The following is an 18,106-nucleotide window of genomic DNA, read 5'->3' as shown; positions in this document are numbered from 1 at the left end:
CCCTTAGCTCACGTCTCATCTTGTCTAGTAACCCCCACATGATCATGAACCTGATGCATAGAGTGCTCCGCTCTCTCCTTTCCCCTCAATACTGTGACCCTGCCTGGCTTCCTACCCAGAATAAGTGCTTCCATTCAATTGCATCTTTGGTGGAGGACAGGTTCAGTGCCTTAGTTGGCCAAGCGTGTGCAAAGAAAGCTGTGGGTCTGATCCCCAAAGCCACAAAAACAGAACAGACCCCTCAAAATCAAACACAACACATTCTGGTTTGGCATGACCTATGGAAAAGAAGGTTCTAGAAGCTGAGCCCATCGATAGCATGGTTTTATTGGAGGCATAAAAGCACTGTTTCCATAATATATTGGGGTTTGTTTTAGTAGGGTCTGAATTGGACTTTCTGTCATGCTTTATCACAGCTACTTGGAAAATTAACTAGAACCGGTAGACAAGGAGCAAGAGGCAGCCTGGGACACAACTGAGGCTAGGAACTCTATAGAAAATGGGAGAGCTTATTCAAATTATAACATGGCAGAGCCCCAGTGAGGAGGCTGGCACCAGGAACATGGGCATCGTTCTGCACAGGGAGGGACTCATACCCCTCCCTGACGGAGATGGTGGTCACCGCAAGAGTCAGGGAGCAAGGGCCAGCCTCCTTGGTTCCCTCCCTGGGTTCCTCCTCCAGTCACTCCTTCTCCTTTCCCCTAAGGAAATAGGAGGCAGGGTAGATCTATGTCATAGACACGGCAACTTGTTCGATGAAGCTGGCCAGGTTTATATCCCGTTCAGAAAGACCGGCACATTCGTGGGTGCTCAAGGTGATATGGACCTGAATAAGAGAAAGCCGTAAGTACAGGGGCAGGCATGTGCCCTCCAAGGAAGAGCGAGAGAGCCACCAGCTATGGGCTCAGCTCTACCAGGGACTGAAGGATAGTAACTGGTCACTATAATTCCTTCTGGTGACAAGAACCAGACATTAGGGCTGGAGAGATGGCTCAGTGGTTAAGAGCACCAACTGCTCTTCCAGAGGTCCTGAGTTCAATTCTCAGCAACCACATGGTGGCTCACAACCATCTGTAATGGATTCTGGTATATCTGAAGGCAGCTACAGTGTACTTGTATACATTAAATAAATAAAATCTTTGTTTTTTCTTTTTTTTTTTTTTTTTTTTTTCGGAGCTGGGGACCAAACTCAGGGCCTTGCACATGCTAGGCAAGCGCTCTACCACTGAGCTAAATCCCCAATCCCAATAAATAAAATCTTAAACAAACAAAACGCTCCTTATTAAAAAAAAAAAGAAAGAACTGGACACTGGTAATTCCTGAAGACAGTAGCTGGTCACTGCTTTCCTAACTGCTCCAAGATATGTGCAAAGCTGTTTACACATCATTTTCCCGTGATAGTTTCCAAAAATAATGATGATTTCAGTAATAGGATAAAAAATTCAAATCCAGAAATCAAGAAGGAAAAAACAAAAACAACAAAAAACCACCACTACCACCAACAACAAAAAACAAAACAAAACAAAAAAACCCAAAAAAACTAAAGCCAGAGGCCAGCAAGAGGATTCAGTGAGAAAAAGCATTTACCAACAACAGACTTGACACCATGAATTCAACCTCCAGGAACCGCAGGGTAGAAGGAGAGAACAGATTTCCACATGCACAGCATATATGTCCCCATATTTACACTTAAATAAATGTAAAAAAATATTTAGGGGGGGCTGGAGAGGTGGCTCAGTGATTGAGAGCACTGACTGCTCTTCCAGAGGTCCTGAGTTCAATTCCCAGCAACCACATGGTGGCTCACAACCATCTGTAATGGGATCTGATGCCCTCTCCTGGTGTGTCTGAAGACAGCGACAGTGTACTACTCATAGACATAAAATAAATAATTCTTTAAAATATTGTTTAAGCCAAAGTTAAAATCAGAACTTAAGGTGGGCTACTAAGCGCATCCTTCGCCTTCTCCTAAAGGGTCCAACAGTTAACTTGGTCATCACAGTCTGATCTGCCAGACTGTATCTAAGTTTGGTTTTATTACTCTTTCATTCTTCCATCTGGAATAAAGCTGTTAACAGTGGGCATGCCCTCCCTTTCTTTCCCTTCCTGAATCTTGCCGCCTTCACATCTGGGCAGAGTATTTTAAAGCGTTTTAATTTGCATTTCTTATCTTCAGTGAGACTGGCTGTTTTGTGAAGAGTCTCTAGGAAGGAGATAAAAGAGATGAACATCAACTTATTGGTGAGGAAGGACTTACAGCCAGGTCCAAGGGTGAACCTTTGAGGAGACTTGGGTCTCTAAGAGATGTACATATGGGGCAGGGCACGACATGGGGGACAACTTCACTCACCTTGTTGTACACGTTAAACCACTCGGGATGGTGGTCCAGCTTTTCAGCCTGCAGGGCGACTCTTGTCATGAAGCCAAAAGCCTGATAAAATGAAGGAAGCACCAATGGGTCATGGCCAGTAAGGCCTCGATGCAGGAGGATGGCCTAGTTTCTTCCAGGGAGTCCCAGAGCTCTAATGTCCCCCTTGTAACATCCTGCCCCTGGTTGTGATGCTGTGTTAAGTGTCTCTAGCATCCCCAATGTGGTCCATAGAGCACCGGCTGTCAGTATCCGCCAGTTCTTTGCTGTTTATTAAGGTCCTTCAAAAGGGCAGGCGCTTGTTGCTCGAAACGGTCTCCTCCAAAGACCTCCTCAAGTTCTAGAAGGGAGGGTCCAAGGCCCTTCTTTTTGCACTTGGAAATGAATTTCCCCTTGGCTAACAGGACATGACATGAACGTACAGAGTGTAGCCCGCTCAGGCCTGTTCCACATACCCTGTTGAAGTCTTTAAAATGGAACTGTTTGAAGATGGCATCTCGGCCTTCCAGTTCATTCCACCCCACAGCCCGCAGGTTTGGCAGCAGCTGGTCCCGTTCCTCAGCACTCAGCCTGTGTGCCTTGCCAGCCTAGAAGAGAGAGAGCAGAGATGCCCCAGGGCGTTCCTTTCACAGGTCAAGAGTGTGCCTCAGGGGTTGGGGATTTAGCTCAGTGGTAGAGTGCAAGGCCCTGGGTTCGGTCCCCAGCTCCGGAAAAAAAAGAAGAAGAAGAAGACCTTTGGGAGAAATTCACCCAATGCTGGCTGCTGTGGACATAGATGTCCCTATAGCAAGCAACAGGTCTTTATTTCCCAGAAGTCCCTGCCAGGAGGTGGGGTCTGGGCCCGTACACTGATAGACTCTGGGTCCTATATTTTTGTTTTGGGATTTTGTGTGTTTTGTTGGTTTTGGTATATGTGTGTGTGTAGGTGGGTTCAGGTAAGGTCATATGCATGTGGAGGCCAAAGGACAACCTCAGATGTTATTGTTTGGATACCATTTATCTTTAAATTCAATGTTTTAATTAGTATTTTTATTTTATGTATATGAGTGTTTTGTCTTCACCTAAGTCTGTGCATCACCTGTGTGTCTGGTCCCTTCAAAGGCCAGAAGAAAGTATCGGATACCCTAGAACTGGAGTCACAGGCCGCTGTGAACAGTCATGATTGTGCTGAGAGTCGAATCCAGGTCCTTTGGAATAGAAGCCAGTGTTCTCCACCACTCAACAACTTTCCAGGACCCCCCCCCCTTTTTTTTTTTTGGACATGGTCTCTCCTCAAGTAGGCTATGCTGGCTGGCCGTAGATCCTCAGAGATCCATCCTTCTCTGCCTCCCCCAGTGCTGGGATTGCAAGCATACACTATCATGCCAATGTTTTAAGGGTGGCTTCTGGGAATGAGAACTCCAGATTTCGTACTTGAAAACACTTTACAAACTAAGCCGAATCTGCAGCCCAGGTCTTGGGTTTTGTACGTCCATTCACAGAGAATGCCAAAGAGAGTGTGTTGTAACGAAGTGTTCCCCCAACTCATACTCCCAAAGCCTCACAGATGTCTGCCTTCATCTTCTCATGTAAGTGCACCATTGTGTTCCCAAGGTTGTTAAAGCAAAATTCAGCCCAGTCCCAATACATTACAATATGGCATTCCCTCTATGCTCCATCCCCACACCCATTCTGCAATGTTCCGGTGTTCTAGAGAGGAAACAGGCCTTGACAGAGGGGATGTGAGTGATAGAGGGGATGTGAGCAGTCTCTCTTCCGCAAGTCATCCTCAATCGGTGACGTCATCGACTCAAGGTGTGGTCTCTTAGAGCTATAGCCCTGGGGCTGGATGCAGAAACCCATTCAAACACATTCCCAGATGAGTCTCTGCCACCTTCTAGTCACTGTGAATACTGGCTTCCTCCATGCCCCTGTGTAGTCCACAGCTGTCAGGGTGAGGCTCTCAGGGCGGCTGTCTCAGGAACCAAGGACCACAGGGCCCAGACCAAACATGGAAGTAGTCTGTCAAGGGCACCTGGCAAGCTCATAAGCCTGTTGTACAAAGTGCCCACGGTGTGACCCTCAGCACATACCAGGTCAGGTCCTGAGTGGACCCTCCAGAAAACAGAAGTTAGCGTCAGTTCTATCCTCTAGAGGAACGTGGGGCCATGAGCCTAACAAGCTAGGGTTGTGAAATAGATCACCTAGGGACACAGTTTTAAACTACAGACAATGACTCAAATTTGGCTTGGGGAGCCGGAGGAAGGTGAACTGTGCCCTGCAAGCCACCCATCATTTCAGTACCCTGGGGTGGGTGGGCCAAATGGTCCCTTGGCTTCCTGGGTAAAGGGGATGAGACCCACTCCTTAGACCAAGAGATGCCAGTGGGATGCAAGGTTATAAAGTGAAAGTCAGCTTCATTTAAAAAACACTCCCTAGGGCAAGAAGGAGACCTGTGACAGGTCACAGGCCAGCAGTGGAACCTACAGAACCTCACGTGTGTGTGCTCTCCGAAACAAGGGGCTCCACCTCAGTGCAGAGATCTACACTGAGGTTAATAGGGGGGTCTTTCCAGTGTTGCCCGTTCAGTGGCTGATAAGCTGGACCCTGGTAACCAGGCAACTGGGTATCCGAAGGGCACCAGAAGTGTGTGTGTGTGTGTGTGTGTGTGTGTGTGTGTGTGTGTGTGTGTGTGTGTGTATGTGTGTGTGTGTTAGGTGGTACTTCTTAGAATTTTCCAGAACCAAGTCTCTGGCTGACAACCCTCTGAACTCAGGTCAGAGGGGTAAGAGCCTTATTTGCTTAGCAAAGCTCTGTCAGCCTCTGTTAGCGTGGGTTGCAGGATTACTGATTATCCAAGCCTGTGTGTCTTTGGTCCCCAATGACTCTTTCCAAGCCTTCCCAGGCTGCCAAAACACCCTCCCATCACTGGAACCTCACTGTTTGGGAAGGGTTGCAGGGAGGTCTGAGGGCCTCTTTCCAAGGGACCTAAGATCCTGACCCACCCCCACACCACCCAACCAAGGTGGGGCACAGCACCTTAACTAGGTGTTAGGGCGGGGCATAAAGTCAGGGACAGCACTGGGGTGCAGAGAGAACTGAGTCCCCCCCCCCCAAAAAAAATCTGGCACCTCAAGAGACCAGCTAGCCTTTAGGACCAGACAGCGCCACGGAGACCTGCCTTGCTGCCACACCCTGTCAGACCCAGCCAGCAGATCGGGCCTGGGAGTTAGGACAAGCTAGTCTTCCAGGCCCACCGCCAAAGCCACCTCCGGAACCTGCACCTCAGCTCCCCTAAGGAAGGCCAGGCGACTCTAGCCTGGCTCGATGGCGCTGCGGGAGGCTCAGCGTGACCCGCACCCCCAGCATCGGAGCCCTAGTCCCCGCTTCCAGGCCCCCTCTCAGGGTTCACCAGACTTCCAGCGCTTACCATGTCCAGTGCGGGAAGCAGGTGGCGTCAGCGAGGGAGAGCGGCTGGCAGGCAGCAGGCCACCGCGGGGGCGGGGCAGAGATCCGGTGGCCGCGGGTAATTATTAACGTGGGTCCTCCTTACTCCACGCCCTTGCAGCGCTTTTTATGCCCTGTGCTCTATGAGCATGGCTGCGTGATGGGCTCCAGGCAAAGGCTTTGGCACCTCTGTACCTCTGCTCCCTGTCTGCTGGAGGACTCTGGGCACCAGACTGCCTGACCTATTATATTAACAACAAAAGCCACCCAGATAAATGTCACATACACTGGACTGCACATACACAAAGTGCACAGTCGTAACCATCTTATCAGGAGAGAAGAAGATATTCTAAAGGGAGTCAATGTGTCCCTCCCTTGGGCTATCAGACTATTGAAACAATGGACCCCAAGAAATCAGAACTTCCCCAGGAGAGGCATGTTAGGAGAAGGGAAAGGCTGAGGTCCTGAACCAGCCAGAAGAGAAATTTGTCTACTGGAAAGATTTTACACCGTTCTGACAACTTGCCCAGACCACCTTGTTTACTAAGGCATTCCTTTTGCCCTCTGTTTAACCCTGAGCCGTATATTAGGTCCCAGATGACGGACTTGGAGGATCCTAAACCTCTTCCTTTCTCTTCCCAGTATGGCTGTATTGAGTTTGAATATGGGTGTTTGAATTCCATGTTTTAATTTTTAAAAAGATTTATTTGTGTGTGTGTGTGTGTGTGTGTGTGTGTGTGTGTGTGTGTGTTCAAATGTACGTTTGTGTGGGCGCACAGGTTTATGTGCACTGTGCACTGTATGCATGTAGCTGCCAAGGAGGTCAGAACGGAACACTGGATCCCCTGGAACTGGATGACGTGCTGTCTTGAGCTGCCTGATATGCGTACTGGAGCCAAATTCAGATTCTCTGCAAGAGCAGTAAGTGCTTTGAACCTCTGAGCCCTCCCCCCAGTCCCTCTGCTGTGACTTGTCTCTTTAGTTGGCATATAGAGAGCAGCTGGCTGAGCCTGGCTTATCACAGCTGCCAGGGCCCAGGCTCTGACCCTAATAACCCCAGTAACATGGTGGGACATGTGCTTCTCTTAGGCATGGGTTAGGAACATCAGCTCTGACCTTTCCCTGCGCTACCAGGTGTCCTCTCTCTACCAGGGCTCCCCCTAAACCAGCACTCTTCAATTGCAGTGGATCCGTTTGCATTTTCTAGACATCCCCATGCATCCGAACTATTTAGTTTTTATTTACCTCATTTTGTTTTTGGAGTCCGTCCATGTCCCAGTTTCTTCTTTCCTTTCTTTTTTAAAAGATTTATTTATGCATGTGAGTGTTCTTTCTGTATATATACCTGCAGGCCAGAAGAGGGCATCAGATCCCGTTACAGATGGTTGTGAGCCACCATGCGGTTCCTGGGAATGGAACTCAGAACCTCTGGAAGAGCAGACAGTGCTCTTAACCGCTGAGCCATCTCTCCCTCGACCCTTGTTCCTTGTTTTCACCCATGTTCATGTTCCAAGAACTCCTTGTTTTCATGACTAAGTATATTGTTAGTTCCGTAGCTCTGGAAGGTATTGTGTATAGGTTAGTTGTTGGGAGTGGGGCTTCCTTTTCTCTCTAGAGTCTTCTACAACTCTCAGGTCTCGGACTGACAACCCTCTGAACTCACTGTTTAGACTGTGAATGAAAGTTCCTGAAAAGGACTACACTGTTTGAAAGGCGGTTCAAACCAAAGCAATGGTTCCCAGCTTTCCTAACGCTGTGGCCCTTAATACAGTTCCTCAAGTGGTGACCCCAGCCATAACATTATCTTCATTGCTGCTTCATAACTGTAATTTTGCTGCTGTTATAAATTATAATGTAAATATCTGATTTGCAGGATATTGGAAGTGGACCCCCCCCCCCAGATTGAGAACCACTGGGAGCCTCATTGGTTGGGGAGAGTTTGAAATGGTGCAGGTCCAGAACCTGCTAATCTTGGGTCATCTGTGGCTCCCTTAAAACCACCTATTTCTCTCCTCTGTATGTGACTTAGCATGTTGGTGGCTGGTGGGTGAATCCTTTGGAGTGTATAGACTATTGGGTTGGTGGGTTAGCACCGACCCCATGGTTTTAAAGGGCTGCTAGGTGGCAGGTGAGGCCTCTAGCTGAGGTCGCCTACTCTTCTGGAATTCATCCTACCTGATGTTTCCACCAACAGGCTTGAAAAAGTCTTGATGGAAAAAAATTTGTTTTCTTTATTCTTTTATTAGAAAAACATCCAGCTGGAGAGATGGCTCAGCGGTTAAGAGCACTGGCTGCTCTTGCAGAGGTTCTGAGTTCAATTCCCAGCATCCACATGATGGTTCCCGACCATCTGTAAATTGATCTGGTGTGCATGAAAAGAGAGCACTTATATACATAAAATAAATCAATAAGTCTATTTAAAAATGAAAGAAAAGGGGCTGGGGATTTAGCTCAGTGGTAGAGCACTTACCTAGGAAGCGCAAGGCCCTGGGTTCGGTCCCCAGCTCCGAAAAAAAGAACCAAAAAAAAAAAAAAAAAAAAAAAAGAAAGAAAAACATCATGTTGGAATTTGGAGTGATTCGAGTGAGTGTCCCTGCACCTCTGTTAGTCATATTTGGATCCAGAATACACTATCCTTTTAGTGTGCAGGCTGTGTGCACGTGTGCACGCATGCATGTATGTATGAACACATGTTTTCATTTTGCAAGAAGTCACTATGTAGGTGTGGAGAGAATCTGGGTTGTATAACAGACACATGTTTATAAAATCCTGGGGAGCTGGGCATAGCAGCTCAAGCTTTTAATTCCAGAACTCGGAGACATCTGTGAGTTCAAGGCCAGCTTGGTCTACATAGTGAGTTCTAGACCAGCCTAGTACAAAACTATAATGGCTGTCTCAAAACAAAACAAAACCAAAAACAAACAAACAAACTCCGAGTGATGGGACAAATCTGGACGGTGTGTGTAATTCTTCCTAAAGCCCCAATAGTTTAAAAATTGTTATCTTCTTTTCAATTATTCCTGTCTCTGTGTGTGCTAGTGTGTAGGTACCCCCAGGGGCCAGCTTCCATAGAGCTGGAGTAACAGGCAGTTGTGAGCAACCCAGTGTGAGTTCCAGGAATTAGGCCCTGCTTCTCTGGAAGAGCACTTAGTGCTCTTAACCATTTTTCTAGTCCCTTAAGGCCTAGTTCTTCCGAGAATACGAGGTGAGTAGTTAAAGACTGTTAAATGCTGTTGAGAATGTTAACTCCTTGATAGGTCTTTCCTATGGGCATTCTTCAGTGGAGTTTGCTGTGGTGAATTTTTTCTTTACTGCCTTTAAACAATCTGTTAGGAACTAGCCCCTCCTCTTGATTGACAGCTGCCTTAAGCTGGGTAGGGAACTGTCAATCAATCAGCCCTGTCCTTGGCAATTGGCTCAACTGTCAGCACAGCCGACCAACGGACCGCTGCTTTGTTTCATTCTGAGAGAACTCCACTACTCGGGTTGCAAGACCACTGCAAGCAAGCGGGGCTGCAGCTGAAGCCAGACCTGCTGCTGAGGGCTTTGCTGTCGTTCTTGGCAGCCTGCAGAGCCTGGAAAATATTGGGGAACATAGGCCTCCGTGAACAATAGATAATCTACGGCACCATTTTCATTCAGGGTTGGGGGAGAGGTACCTGACCAGTGACTCAGCAAGAAGCCTGTGTTTGGTATAATAGGAAACTTTTTTAAAAATATTTTTAAGATTTATTCTTTTATTATATATGAGTACACTGTAGCTGTCTTCAGCTACAACTGAAGAGGGCATCAGATTCCATTACAGATGGTTGTGAGCCACCATGTGGGTGCTGGGATTTGAACTCAGGACCTCTGGAAGAGTAGTCAGTGCTCTTAACCACTGAGCCATCTCTCCAAACCAGAAAACTCTTTAAAAAATCTGTCTTGGGTTGGGAATTTAGCTCAGTGGTAGAGCGCTTGCCTAGCAAGCGCAAGGCCCCGGGTTCGATCCCCACCTCCAAAAAAAAAAAAAAAGAAAAAAAAATGTGTGTGGGTTGATTCTGGGTGCTCCTTGACCCACTGTCCATAGAGACACAGACACCACCGTCTTGACCACCACAGGTTTTTAGTAAGTCTGGTACCTAAGTCTCCTGACACATAAAGCTTTATTTTCTGTTAGCCTTTCTTTCTGCACCCCTCTTCTCCCCTCTGTGGCACTGTAGTAATGTGCTGATGTAAATTCTGTCCGTATTTATTCTTGAAAAATTTGTGTTGCCTCATTTGCATATACCTTAAGGTCTGCAGGAATACCACATTATACATCGTCTGGTATAAAACATAACACTTAAGTCAAATGTTTCGTTGTACCCACCATGTGTCAAGCACACTTCGTCTACAGTGGCTAGGGGTTCTAACTGCTGCTCTGTGTTTTGTGTTGAAAGTCCACTCTGGTTTCTCATCCCACCAGTGATGGCCACTCAGGTCATTTCCAGCTCTCACCACAGCACAATTAACCCCCAAGCACATGATTCGACACCCCCCCCCCCCAAACCAACCCGGGGCAAGGCTGCACTTGCATACTCAGCAGCTCCCAGGCCCCTGGGAAGATCCCTACACACACAACCTGCAAAGCCAGCACTTCCCCCGCCATAGCTGTGCATTCCAGAATCAACCAGATGTTTCCAGAACTGGGATAGCAGCGCTGTTCTCACCTGTGCCTTGTGAGGGTTCCTATTTCCTCACACATTTCATCCTCCACAGAGTCTGACTTTGTGTGTGTGGGGGTGTGTGTGTGGGGAGGTGTTTTTGTTTTTGTTGTTGTTGTTGACAGGTACAGACTGAGCTTGGAGGGTTTTTTTTTCTCTGTGACTTATTATGATTACTGAGGACGGTGAGGACTTTGTAGGCTTATCAGCAGCCGAGGGGAGTTGCTTTTTAATATCCCTTTGCCAGTCTTTTAGAATTTGTATTTCTCTCTCTGTTTTGGTTGACTCTTTGCGAGTCCCTGTGTAGACACCACCGCTTCTCAGCTTCTGTCCCTCAGCCATCCGCACACTAACTTCAGCCACAATTTCTTTAGGTCACATGCGTTGCCTGAGGGAGGGAGGAAGGGAAGGAGGGAAGGAGGGAGGGAGGAAGGAAGGAAAGGACAACTTTCTGGAGTTGATTCTTTTCCTTTGATCTTGTGGGACCCAGGGATTGAACTGGGGTTGTCAGGTTTGGAGGCAAACACCTGCAGCTATCTTGCCAGCCCACAGGAACATGGTGGTTCATCTTCCTGTGGTGGTGATTCATCTTCCCGTACTCTTCCTTTAGAAGTACCTCACTTCCACATACATGTGACAGTGGTCATCTTCACGAGGGCTTTTCCTTTTACCATGTTTGGTTTTGTCTTGGGAGACAGTGTTCTGCTGTGTAATCCAACTTGTGAGCATCTTGGCTTTTCCTCCCAAGTGGAGGGATTACAGGTATGAGCCCTGGATTAGCATTTTCTACAGGGGAGCTAGCAAGACAAGGACATCCAGGTCAGCAGAGGGACATTGTTGTTATGATGACTGTTTTGTCTTTAGTTTTATCATTGTTTATTATTATTATTATTATTATTATTATTATTATTATTATTATTATTATTATTGTTATTTTGGTTCTGAGACAAGGTATCATGTAGTCCTGGCCTGATTCAAACTCACTGTGTGACTGAGGCTGACCTTGAGCTTTGCATTCTCCTTTTGCTTCTCAAGTGCTGGGATTACAGGCGTGTGCTACTGTGTCTTTTATTATTACCGTTTTGAATGCAACTGTGACCTCCCACACAGTGTGCTTGCACATGACAAAGGCGAAATTCTGATAGGTTCTGTGTGTATGTGCGTGCGTGTGCGTGTAGGGGGCACATTATCCGGGTACCTGAATCCATGTTTGCTCATATTTGGCTCAGGATAAACTCTGACTGACTGCTTCTGAGGCAAGAGCTGTGGTTCTTATCTGGTAGGCTGTTTTTACTTGAATGTTTGCCATGGAATTTTGGAAGGGGTCAGGGCCGGAGATTCAGCCTAGACTCTCATGCCAGGCAAGAGAGCACTGTACTACACCACATGAAAAACAGTATCTTGGGCTGGAGAGATGGCTCAGTGGTTAAGAGCACTGACTGCTCTTCCAGAGGTCCTGAGTTCAAATCCCAGTCAACCACATGGTGGCTCACAACCATCTGTAACGAGATCTGATGCCCTCTTCTGGTGTGTCTGAAGACAGCTGCAGTGTGCTCACATATAAATAAATAAATCTTAAAAAAAAAAGAAAGAAAGAAAAACAGCATCTTACTGAATCTAAGGGAATAAATGCATTAGCATAAAATAACAATTTTTGATAATAGTTTTAAGATTTGAGGTCTGCTTTTCCAAATTGTTTTAAACTAATAGTTCCAAATGAGAAAGCAAAAGCAAAAACAAAACAAAAAAACAAACAACAACAAAAAAAAAACAACTTTTTTTTTCCGGAGCTGGAGACCGAACCCAGGGCCTTGCCTAGCAAGCGCTCTACCACTGAGCTAAATCCCCAACCCCCCAAAAAAACATTTTTACATATCCCTCTCTCTCCAAAATCCTGGGAACAGACATCCAGGGTTTCACTTGCACCAGCGCACTTGACTATCACTCCCTGCTTCAACAGTGTTGTAAACCCAACGTTAGCCAGAAACCTTAATTCAGAAGCCGGGGTAAGGAAGGGGTAGCACAGTGGGTAAAATGCTTGCTGTCCAACAGGAGGGCCTCAGTTCAAACCCCTAGCACCTGTGTAAAGAAGACAGGTGTGGCAGCATGAACCGGAACCATTGTTGGGAAAGCGAAGAAGCCAAGAGCATGCTGGGGGCTTACCCAGCCAGCCAGCCTAGCTGAACTGTTGAGTTCCAGGTTCGGTGAGAGACCCTGTTTCAAAAGAATAAGGTGAAGGGTAATATGTAAGATGCCCAGCACCAACCTTTGACCTTCACATGCAGTTGCACACACAGGTACGCACAAACACAAAACTTGTGCACACCCATGCACACACCAGTGTACACTTGTGCACATACACACAGATTCACGCAACTCATAATTCAGGGTGGATAGCAGCTTCCACCTGGCACGTGTGTGGCATCTGGTTCTTTCTCCGGAGCTGTAAAAGTGAATTTTAAAGCAAAACAACACACAGATATAAATGAATAAAAGAGAAAGCCAGCCAGGCATGGTTACACACATCTGTAACCCTGGCACACACAAGTAATTCCAGCCCTCTAGAGGCAGGAGGTTTGTGAGTTCAAAGTCAGCCTGGGCCACATAGTGAGACCTCGTCTCAAAAACATACAAACTAACAGAAAGCCTTTGCTTCCAAGTATTGCACACCGGGTTTGTGAGGTCTTCCCAGGGATGCTGGCTCTGTTCCCCAGAGCCCTTCCTCTCCTGCTGGGGCCTCTCATAAGTGGGAATACCCCGAAAGGCGCTCCCACAACTGGGACATCTAGCAGTGAGTCACACAGATACGACAGGGATTTATTGTCACCTAGATGTGCCCTTTGGAACCCAGATAGGTGTTCCCAACATATACACCGAATACCCCAGAGAAAGGGGAAGTGGAAGGAGCCACCGGGGTTGCAGAAACAAACAAACAAACACACACACAAACACTTGGTTCTTGAATGTGCCACTTGAGGAAGGGCTCTTACTCTTCCCACCCCTTTTTTTGTCTTTTTTTCCTTTTTTTTTTTTTTTTTGTTTCGTAGCTGGGGACCAAACCCAGGGCCTTGAGCTTGCTAGGCAAGTGCTCTACTGCTGAGCTAAATCCCCAATCCCTGCTTCCCAGCTCTTTTAATATTTTCTTATTCTCTACCTTCCTTCTGGTCTTCTAGAAACAATCGATCAATAGATAGATCAATCAGTCAATCAATCAATCAATCAATCAATCAAGACATGACTCATACTCCTAGCTATGGCGGAGGAGAATGTGTATTACAGATCTGAGGGAGTGTGCAGCCAGAGGTATATGGAAGGGTCCAGACTGAACCAGAGGAGGAGGGGGCTGGGTGAGAGAGGAAGAGGGAAAAGCCAGGACTCAGCCAGGAGACCAAGAAGGCCAGGAGGGCACAACCTGTAAAGCCACAAGGGCTGGATTATACGTGGAAGAGCCGCTGGGGGAAGGGAAGGGAAACGCAAGGGCTGGAGAGGCTGCAGGTTAAGAAATGCTGGGCGGGGGGGCTGGGGATTTAGGTCAGTGGTAGAGCGCTTACCTAGGAAGCGCAAGGCCCTGGGTTCGGTCTCCAGCTCCGAAAAAAAGAACCAAAAAAAAAAAAAAAAAAAAAAAAAAAATGCTGGGCGGAGCCAGGACTCTGTAGCTGGTATTGGCTGATAAGCAGAGCTGGCAGCCAGCGTCTGCTTTGATAGGTTAATAGGCACGTCAGTCAGCCAATTGTACTGAGTTTGAGCGCCAACCTCTTCCTCCCCTTTCTCTTTGCCCCTTCCCTGCCCTTTTCTCTCCCTTCCTCTCCTCTTCCCCACTTTACCCTCACTCTTCTCGGAGGCCTTCATTGCAAGACCACACTATGCCCACTCTTTGTTTAGCATCTTTTTTCAGCTCCACTCTTTACCCCTGAAGGGTCTTGGATACCAGAGTCGTTTTTTTCCCATGGTGCTGGCATGCTACCCTGTACTTAAAACCTTTTTAACAAATCTTCCCAAATTTTCTGTGTCTGTGTGTGTAGCTCAGATAGCCACTTCGCCCAGCACCAGCCAGCTGTATGAGTTCTATTTTGCTCTGCCATTTACATGTCACTACTGGGAATGGGGCAGGTCCTGGCAGCCCAGAGGAAAATTTAAAAAACCTAAAAAAAAAAGAAAGAAAGAAAGAAAGAAAGAAAGAAAGAAAGAAAGAAAGAAAGAAAGAAAGAAAGAAAGAAAGAACATGTGTCCGTGATAGTGGGGAAGAAAACAACCAAAACCAAATAAAACAAGCCACAGCCACAAAATAGAGACCTGTATGGGTCTGTAGTCCGGGAGTCTCAGCACTCAAGAGCCGAGACAGGAGGATCTAGAGTTCAAGGCCAGCCATGCTCCGTGGCAGTCCTCTATCTAAAAGGGGCTGGGAAGAATATATTTAGATATAAGGGCCTGCCATGGCCCCACACAGACATGGCCACATCTTTAAAGACAGCACAGCCCTGAGGTCCATTCCTCTCTGGGTTCAGTTATGGGACACCTACAAGGAGGAGACAATAGTGGCAGCTTTGTAGGGCTGTTATTAATGAGTAAATAAACAACATTCCACGGGAAATGCTGGTGTCACCTGTGTCCTCACTACCCCAACCCTAAGGTCACCTTCCCAGCCATGACTGTTTGCTTCTGTCTGGGGACAGTCTCTCTACTCAACCCCTACAGACTTCAAGGTACAGGGGGTTAAGGGTCCCTCTCAAACAGAAGTGGGCAGGTTTGAGGACAAGCATGAACTTCCCAAACCTGGGGAGACAGTGAGGGAGGAAGAGTCTTCAAAGCACACAATTCTCAGGGCTGAGGCAGGAACCAGTGACCGTCTGCTTAGGGGCACTGGGTTATGAAATATAATGTGGCAGTGGGCCCATTCTAAGGTGAGAAGTCACGCCATGAGACAGGCCTGGTATACGAGAAGTTTATTGTGGGGGAAGGGAGTAGGGTCTTGGAGAAATGGTAGAGGCAGAGAAAGGAGAGGGGAGGTCAGAGAAGGACAGAAAGAGAGAAAGAGGCTGGCCCAGGGACACATGGGGACAAGGAGGAAAGGGGAGGGGAGGGGAGGAAGAAAGAGAGGCTGGTGGGGGGAGAGGCTGGGGGAGGGAGAGGCCTGGGGGGAGAGAGAGAAGCTGGTGGGGGAGAAAGAGGCTTAGGGGGAGAGAGAGAGAGGCTATGGGGGGAGAGGCTGGGGTAGCAAGCACCCCTCTTCTCTATTGTCAGACCACCCATATCAGACAGCAGGGCACGTAATAGTTAGTGGCCGCAGGTTCCTGGGAGAAGTCTAGCCCAACTATCTGTAAGCCAAGAATTGGAACCCCCTCAAACACCCCACTGTTTCCCCCTGCTGTAAGTTTCTCCTTTCTTCTGATGAGACAGACTGACTCCACGATAGCCTTCAAATTGGCAGTTCAGGAGATTAGGCCTAAAAACCTAGGCTTCAGGCAGCTTGTCAAAAACTGCCCTGCCTACCATCAGAAACTGCCCCACCACCTGGCCTGAAGCAAGGACAATGGGTCAGCAGTCTCCAGCCAGCCCCCGCCCCAGGTAATGGAAGGTCCTTAGAGACAGAGCAAGATAAGGCCCCCTACCCTGGAATTCCTCAACAGATTCCAGCCCCCCATGCCCCATAAAGGTAACCAACCCCGGAATTCCCCTGATGTGCTCTAAATCCAGCCTGCGAGCTTACTCCAGTCTCTCTCTCTCTCTTGGTAATGGGAGACCCCAGCACGCTGGACTTCTGCAGAATAAAACATCCTTTGCGTTTACATGCTATTTGAGCCCGGGGTATCATTCTTTGGCGAATCATGGACCCCTTACAAGGACCCTGAGAAGTCATGCCATGAGATGGACTTAAGATAAGGGAAGTTTGTTGTGGGGGGAGGAGTGAGGACTTGAAGAAATGGTAGTGGCAGAGAAGGGGGGTGGGGCAGAGAAGGACACGGGGGTAGGGTGGGGTAGGGTGGGGCGGGGGTTGGGGAGGAACTGGGGTAGTGAGCAGTCCAGGCTGCTGGGCAGGTAATAGTGACTGCAGATGGTAACAAAACTGTTGCTAGGTCGCTGGGAGAAGTCCAGTAGAATTGTCTGTAAGCCAACCACTGGAACCCCCTAGACCACCCCAGCGCCTCCCTTGCTGCAGTATCTTCTCCTTCCTTCCTAGACTTGCCTTCGTTTGATCTGCGTTGAAGAATTTCTTCAGTCTCATTTGTCTCCCAGCTTAGCAACTCAGACAGACATCCTGACGACTACATCCTTCCATAGTCCAATCTGCTTGGCTGGTCCTTTATGTCTCTGGATCTGTGGCTTGCTGAAACTTTCTCACCACAGTATTAAAGAGGATTTGTCTGTGATCTCCCATTATTTTTTGTATTAACGGTTGTTTTCTTGTTTTTTGTTTAAAGAAAAAGCAGCTGGCAAAAGCTGTGCTTGTTATAGAGGGTTATACTTAGAGCCAAACAACTGCCATTTTGGGGAGTTCAGCTGGATCTACTCAGATCATCACAGCTGGGCTTGTTGACTGTTGACATTCCCTCTTGGAAGGAGGAGGTCTAGAGGGTCACGGGACACTCACTTAGGTCTCCAGCTGCACCTCCTGACTAGTGCAATTCTGCCCTAAACTTTCTGGGTTGGGCTAGAGTGTGTAGACTGGGAAGACTAAGGGAAGGGCTCCACTGAGGAGGAAGGGCTCCACTGAGGAGAAAAGCCTCCTCACTGCCTCATGAAGAATTTCCTGTTTGGTCTTTTGAGGGAGGCACTCTCAAACTCCAATAATTAAGCCCTCACCTAGGTTCTGTAAGGAAGCCCAATAAAGCATTGGTTCTCCACAGTGAACTTTGGTGGAATTGTACCTGATGTGTTGTTGAGATCTTAGGAGAAAAGGCAGGTGTTTACATGTCCCCCCTGGGTATTTGGTTTTGGACACCCCTTCCCATAAAGAACTGAAGTGCACATTTTATATACCAAAGCAGACCTAGCTTTCAGGTTCTCTCAGCATCCCTTAGTCCCTACCTGGCATCCCCTGCCCCCAACTTTGAACTTTTCAGCCCAGGGGCTGGGCTGCCTTTTCCCAAGGCTCCTCCCTATATAATAGGTCTGTCTGTCTGTCTCTCCCTCTCTCTCTCCCTCTCCCTCTCCTGCCTGCCTCTTGTGCCCTGGCCTCAGTCCTTGGGGCCAGTGAATTTGCCTGAGAACAACTTCCCAATAAACCTGCTTATGTATAGTCTAATATGGCTTGAATTGGCTCATTTCACCAGTGGAGAAATAACCTATCACTGGAAAAGAATTTTAGCAACACCATCTCTCTGGCATTTACTTGGGGGCATCATGTAATGAAGGACCCTTGGGGCTTTTGACAGCCTTACACCCACCCGACTTGGGTCAAGGCTAGGCCAAGTTCCATTCTCCACCCACAGTTCTCAGAAGGAGCAGGAACATTCTTGAAAAACCGCAGAATGTACTGACTGATAGTCATCTGACCCTCTGGTCCCAGATAGAGTTCGAATGTGTGTCATAATCTGCCCATGCTTGCTAGCCAATAGATTCAAAGGTCAATATGCTTAGCCAATGAGTTTAAACTGTAAAGCTGCTGATGTAACTGGTACCCCTAAAA

The 18,106-nt window shown here is 47.7% G+C and overlaps 1 protein-coding gene across 3 annotated transcripts; it reads right to left on the bottom strand.

The window, feature by feature from the left end:
• Positions 1 to 303: 303 nt before the first annotated feature.
• On the bottom strand, positions 304 to 14,123 carry Pcbd1 (pterin-4 alpha-carbinolamine dehydratase 1). Of its 3 annotated transcripts, none has more exons than XM_063279085.1 (7): positions 14,031 to 14,123; positions 12,643 to 12,693; positions 7,040 to 7,139; positions 5,778 to 6,036; positions 2,824 to 2,955; positions 2,351 to 2,431; positions 304 to 826 (listed from the first exon to the last, which is right to left on the bottom strand). In XM_063279085.1, the coding sequence occupies exons 4-7, from the start codon at positions 5,778 to 5,780 to the stop codon at positions 728 to 730; spliced, it is 315 nt and encodes a 104-aa protein (XP_063135155.1). In that variant the 5' UTR covers positions 5,781 to 6,036; positions 7,040 to 7,139; positions 12,643 to 12,693; positions 14,031 to 14,123; the 3' UTR covers positions 304 to 727. The 3 variants fall into 3 exon arrangements, with proteins under 3 accessions (XP_063135155.1, XP_006256476.1, NP_001007602.1); XM_006256414.2 differs by lacking the exons at positions 12,643 to 12,693; positions 14,031 to 14,123 and adding exons at positions 7,970 to 8,156; positions 8,265 to 8,341; NM_001007601.2 differs by lacking the exons at positions 7,040 to 7,139; positions 12,643 to 12,693; positions 14,031 to 14,123 and having other exon boundaries at positions 305 to 826; positions 5,778 to 5,818.
• Between the last annotated feature and the right edge of the window lie 3,983 nt (positions 14,124 to 18,106).

The sequence above is a fragment of the Rattus norvegicus genome, chromosome 20 (assembly GCF_036323735.1).
Source record: "Rattus norvegicus strain BN/NHsdMcwi chromosome 20, GRCr8, whole genome shotgun sequence".
Classification (NCBI taxonomy): Eukaryota; Metazoa; Chordata; class Mammalia; order Rodentia; family Muridae; genus Rattus; species Rattus norvegicus.
This window is presented reverse-complemented; position numbering and strand designations above follow the sequence as displayed.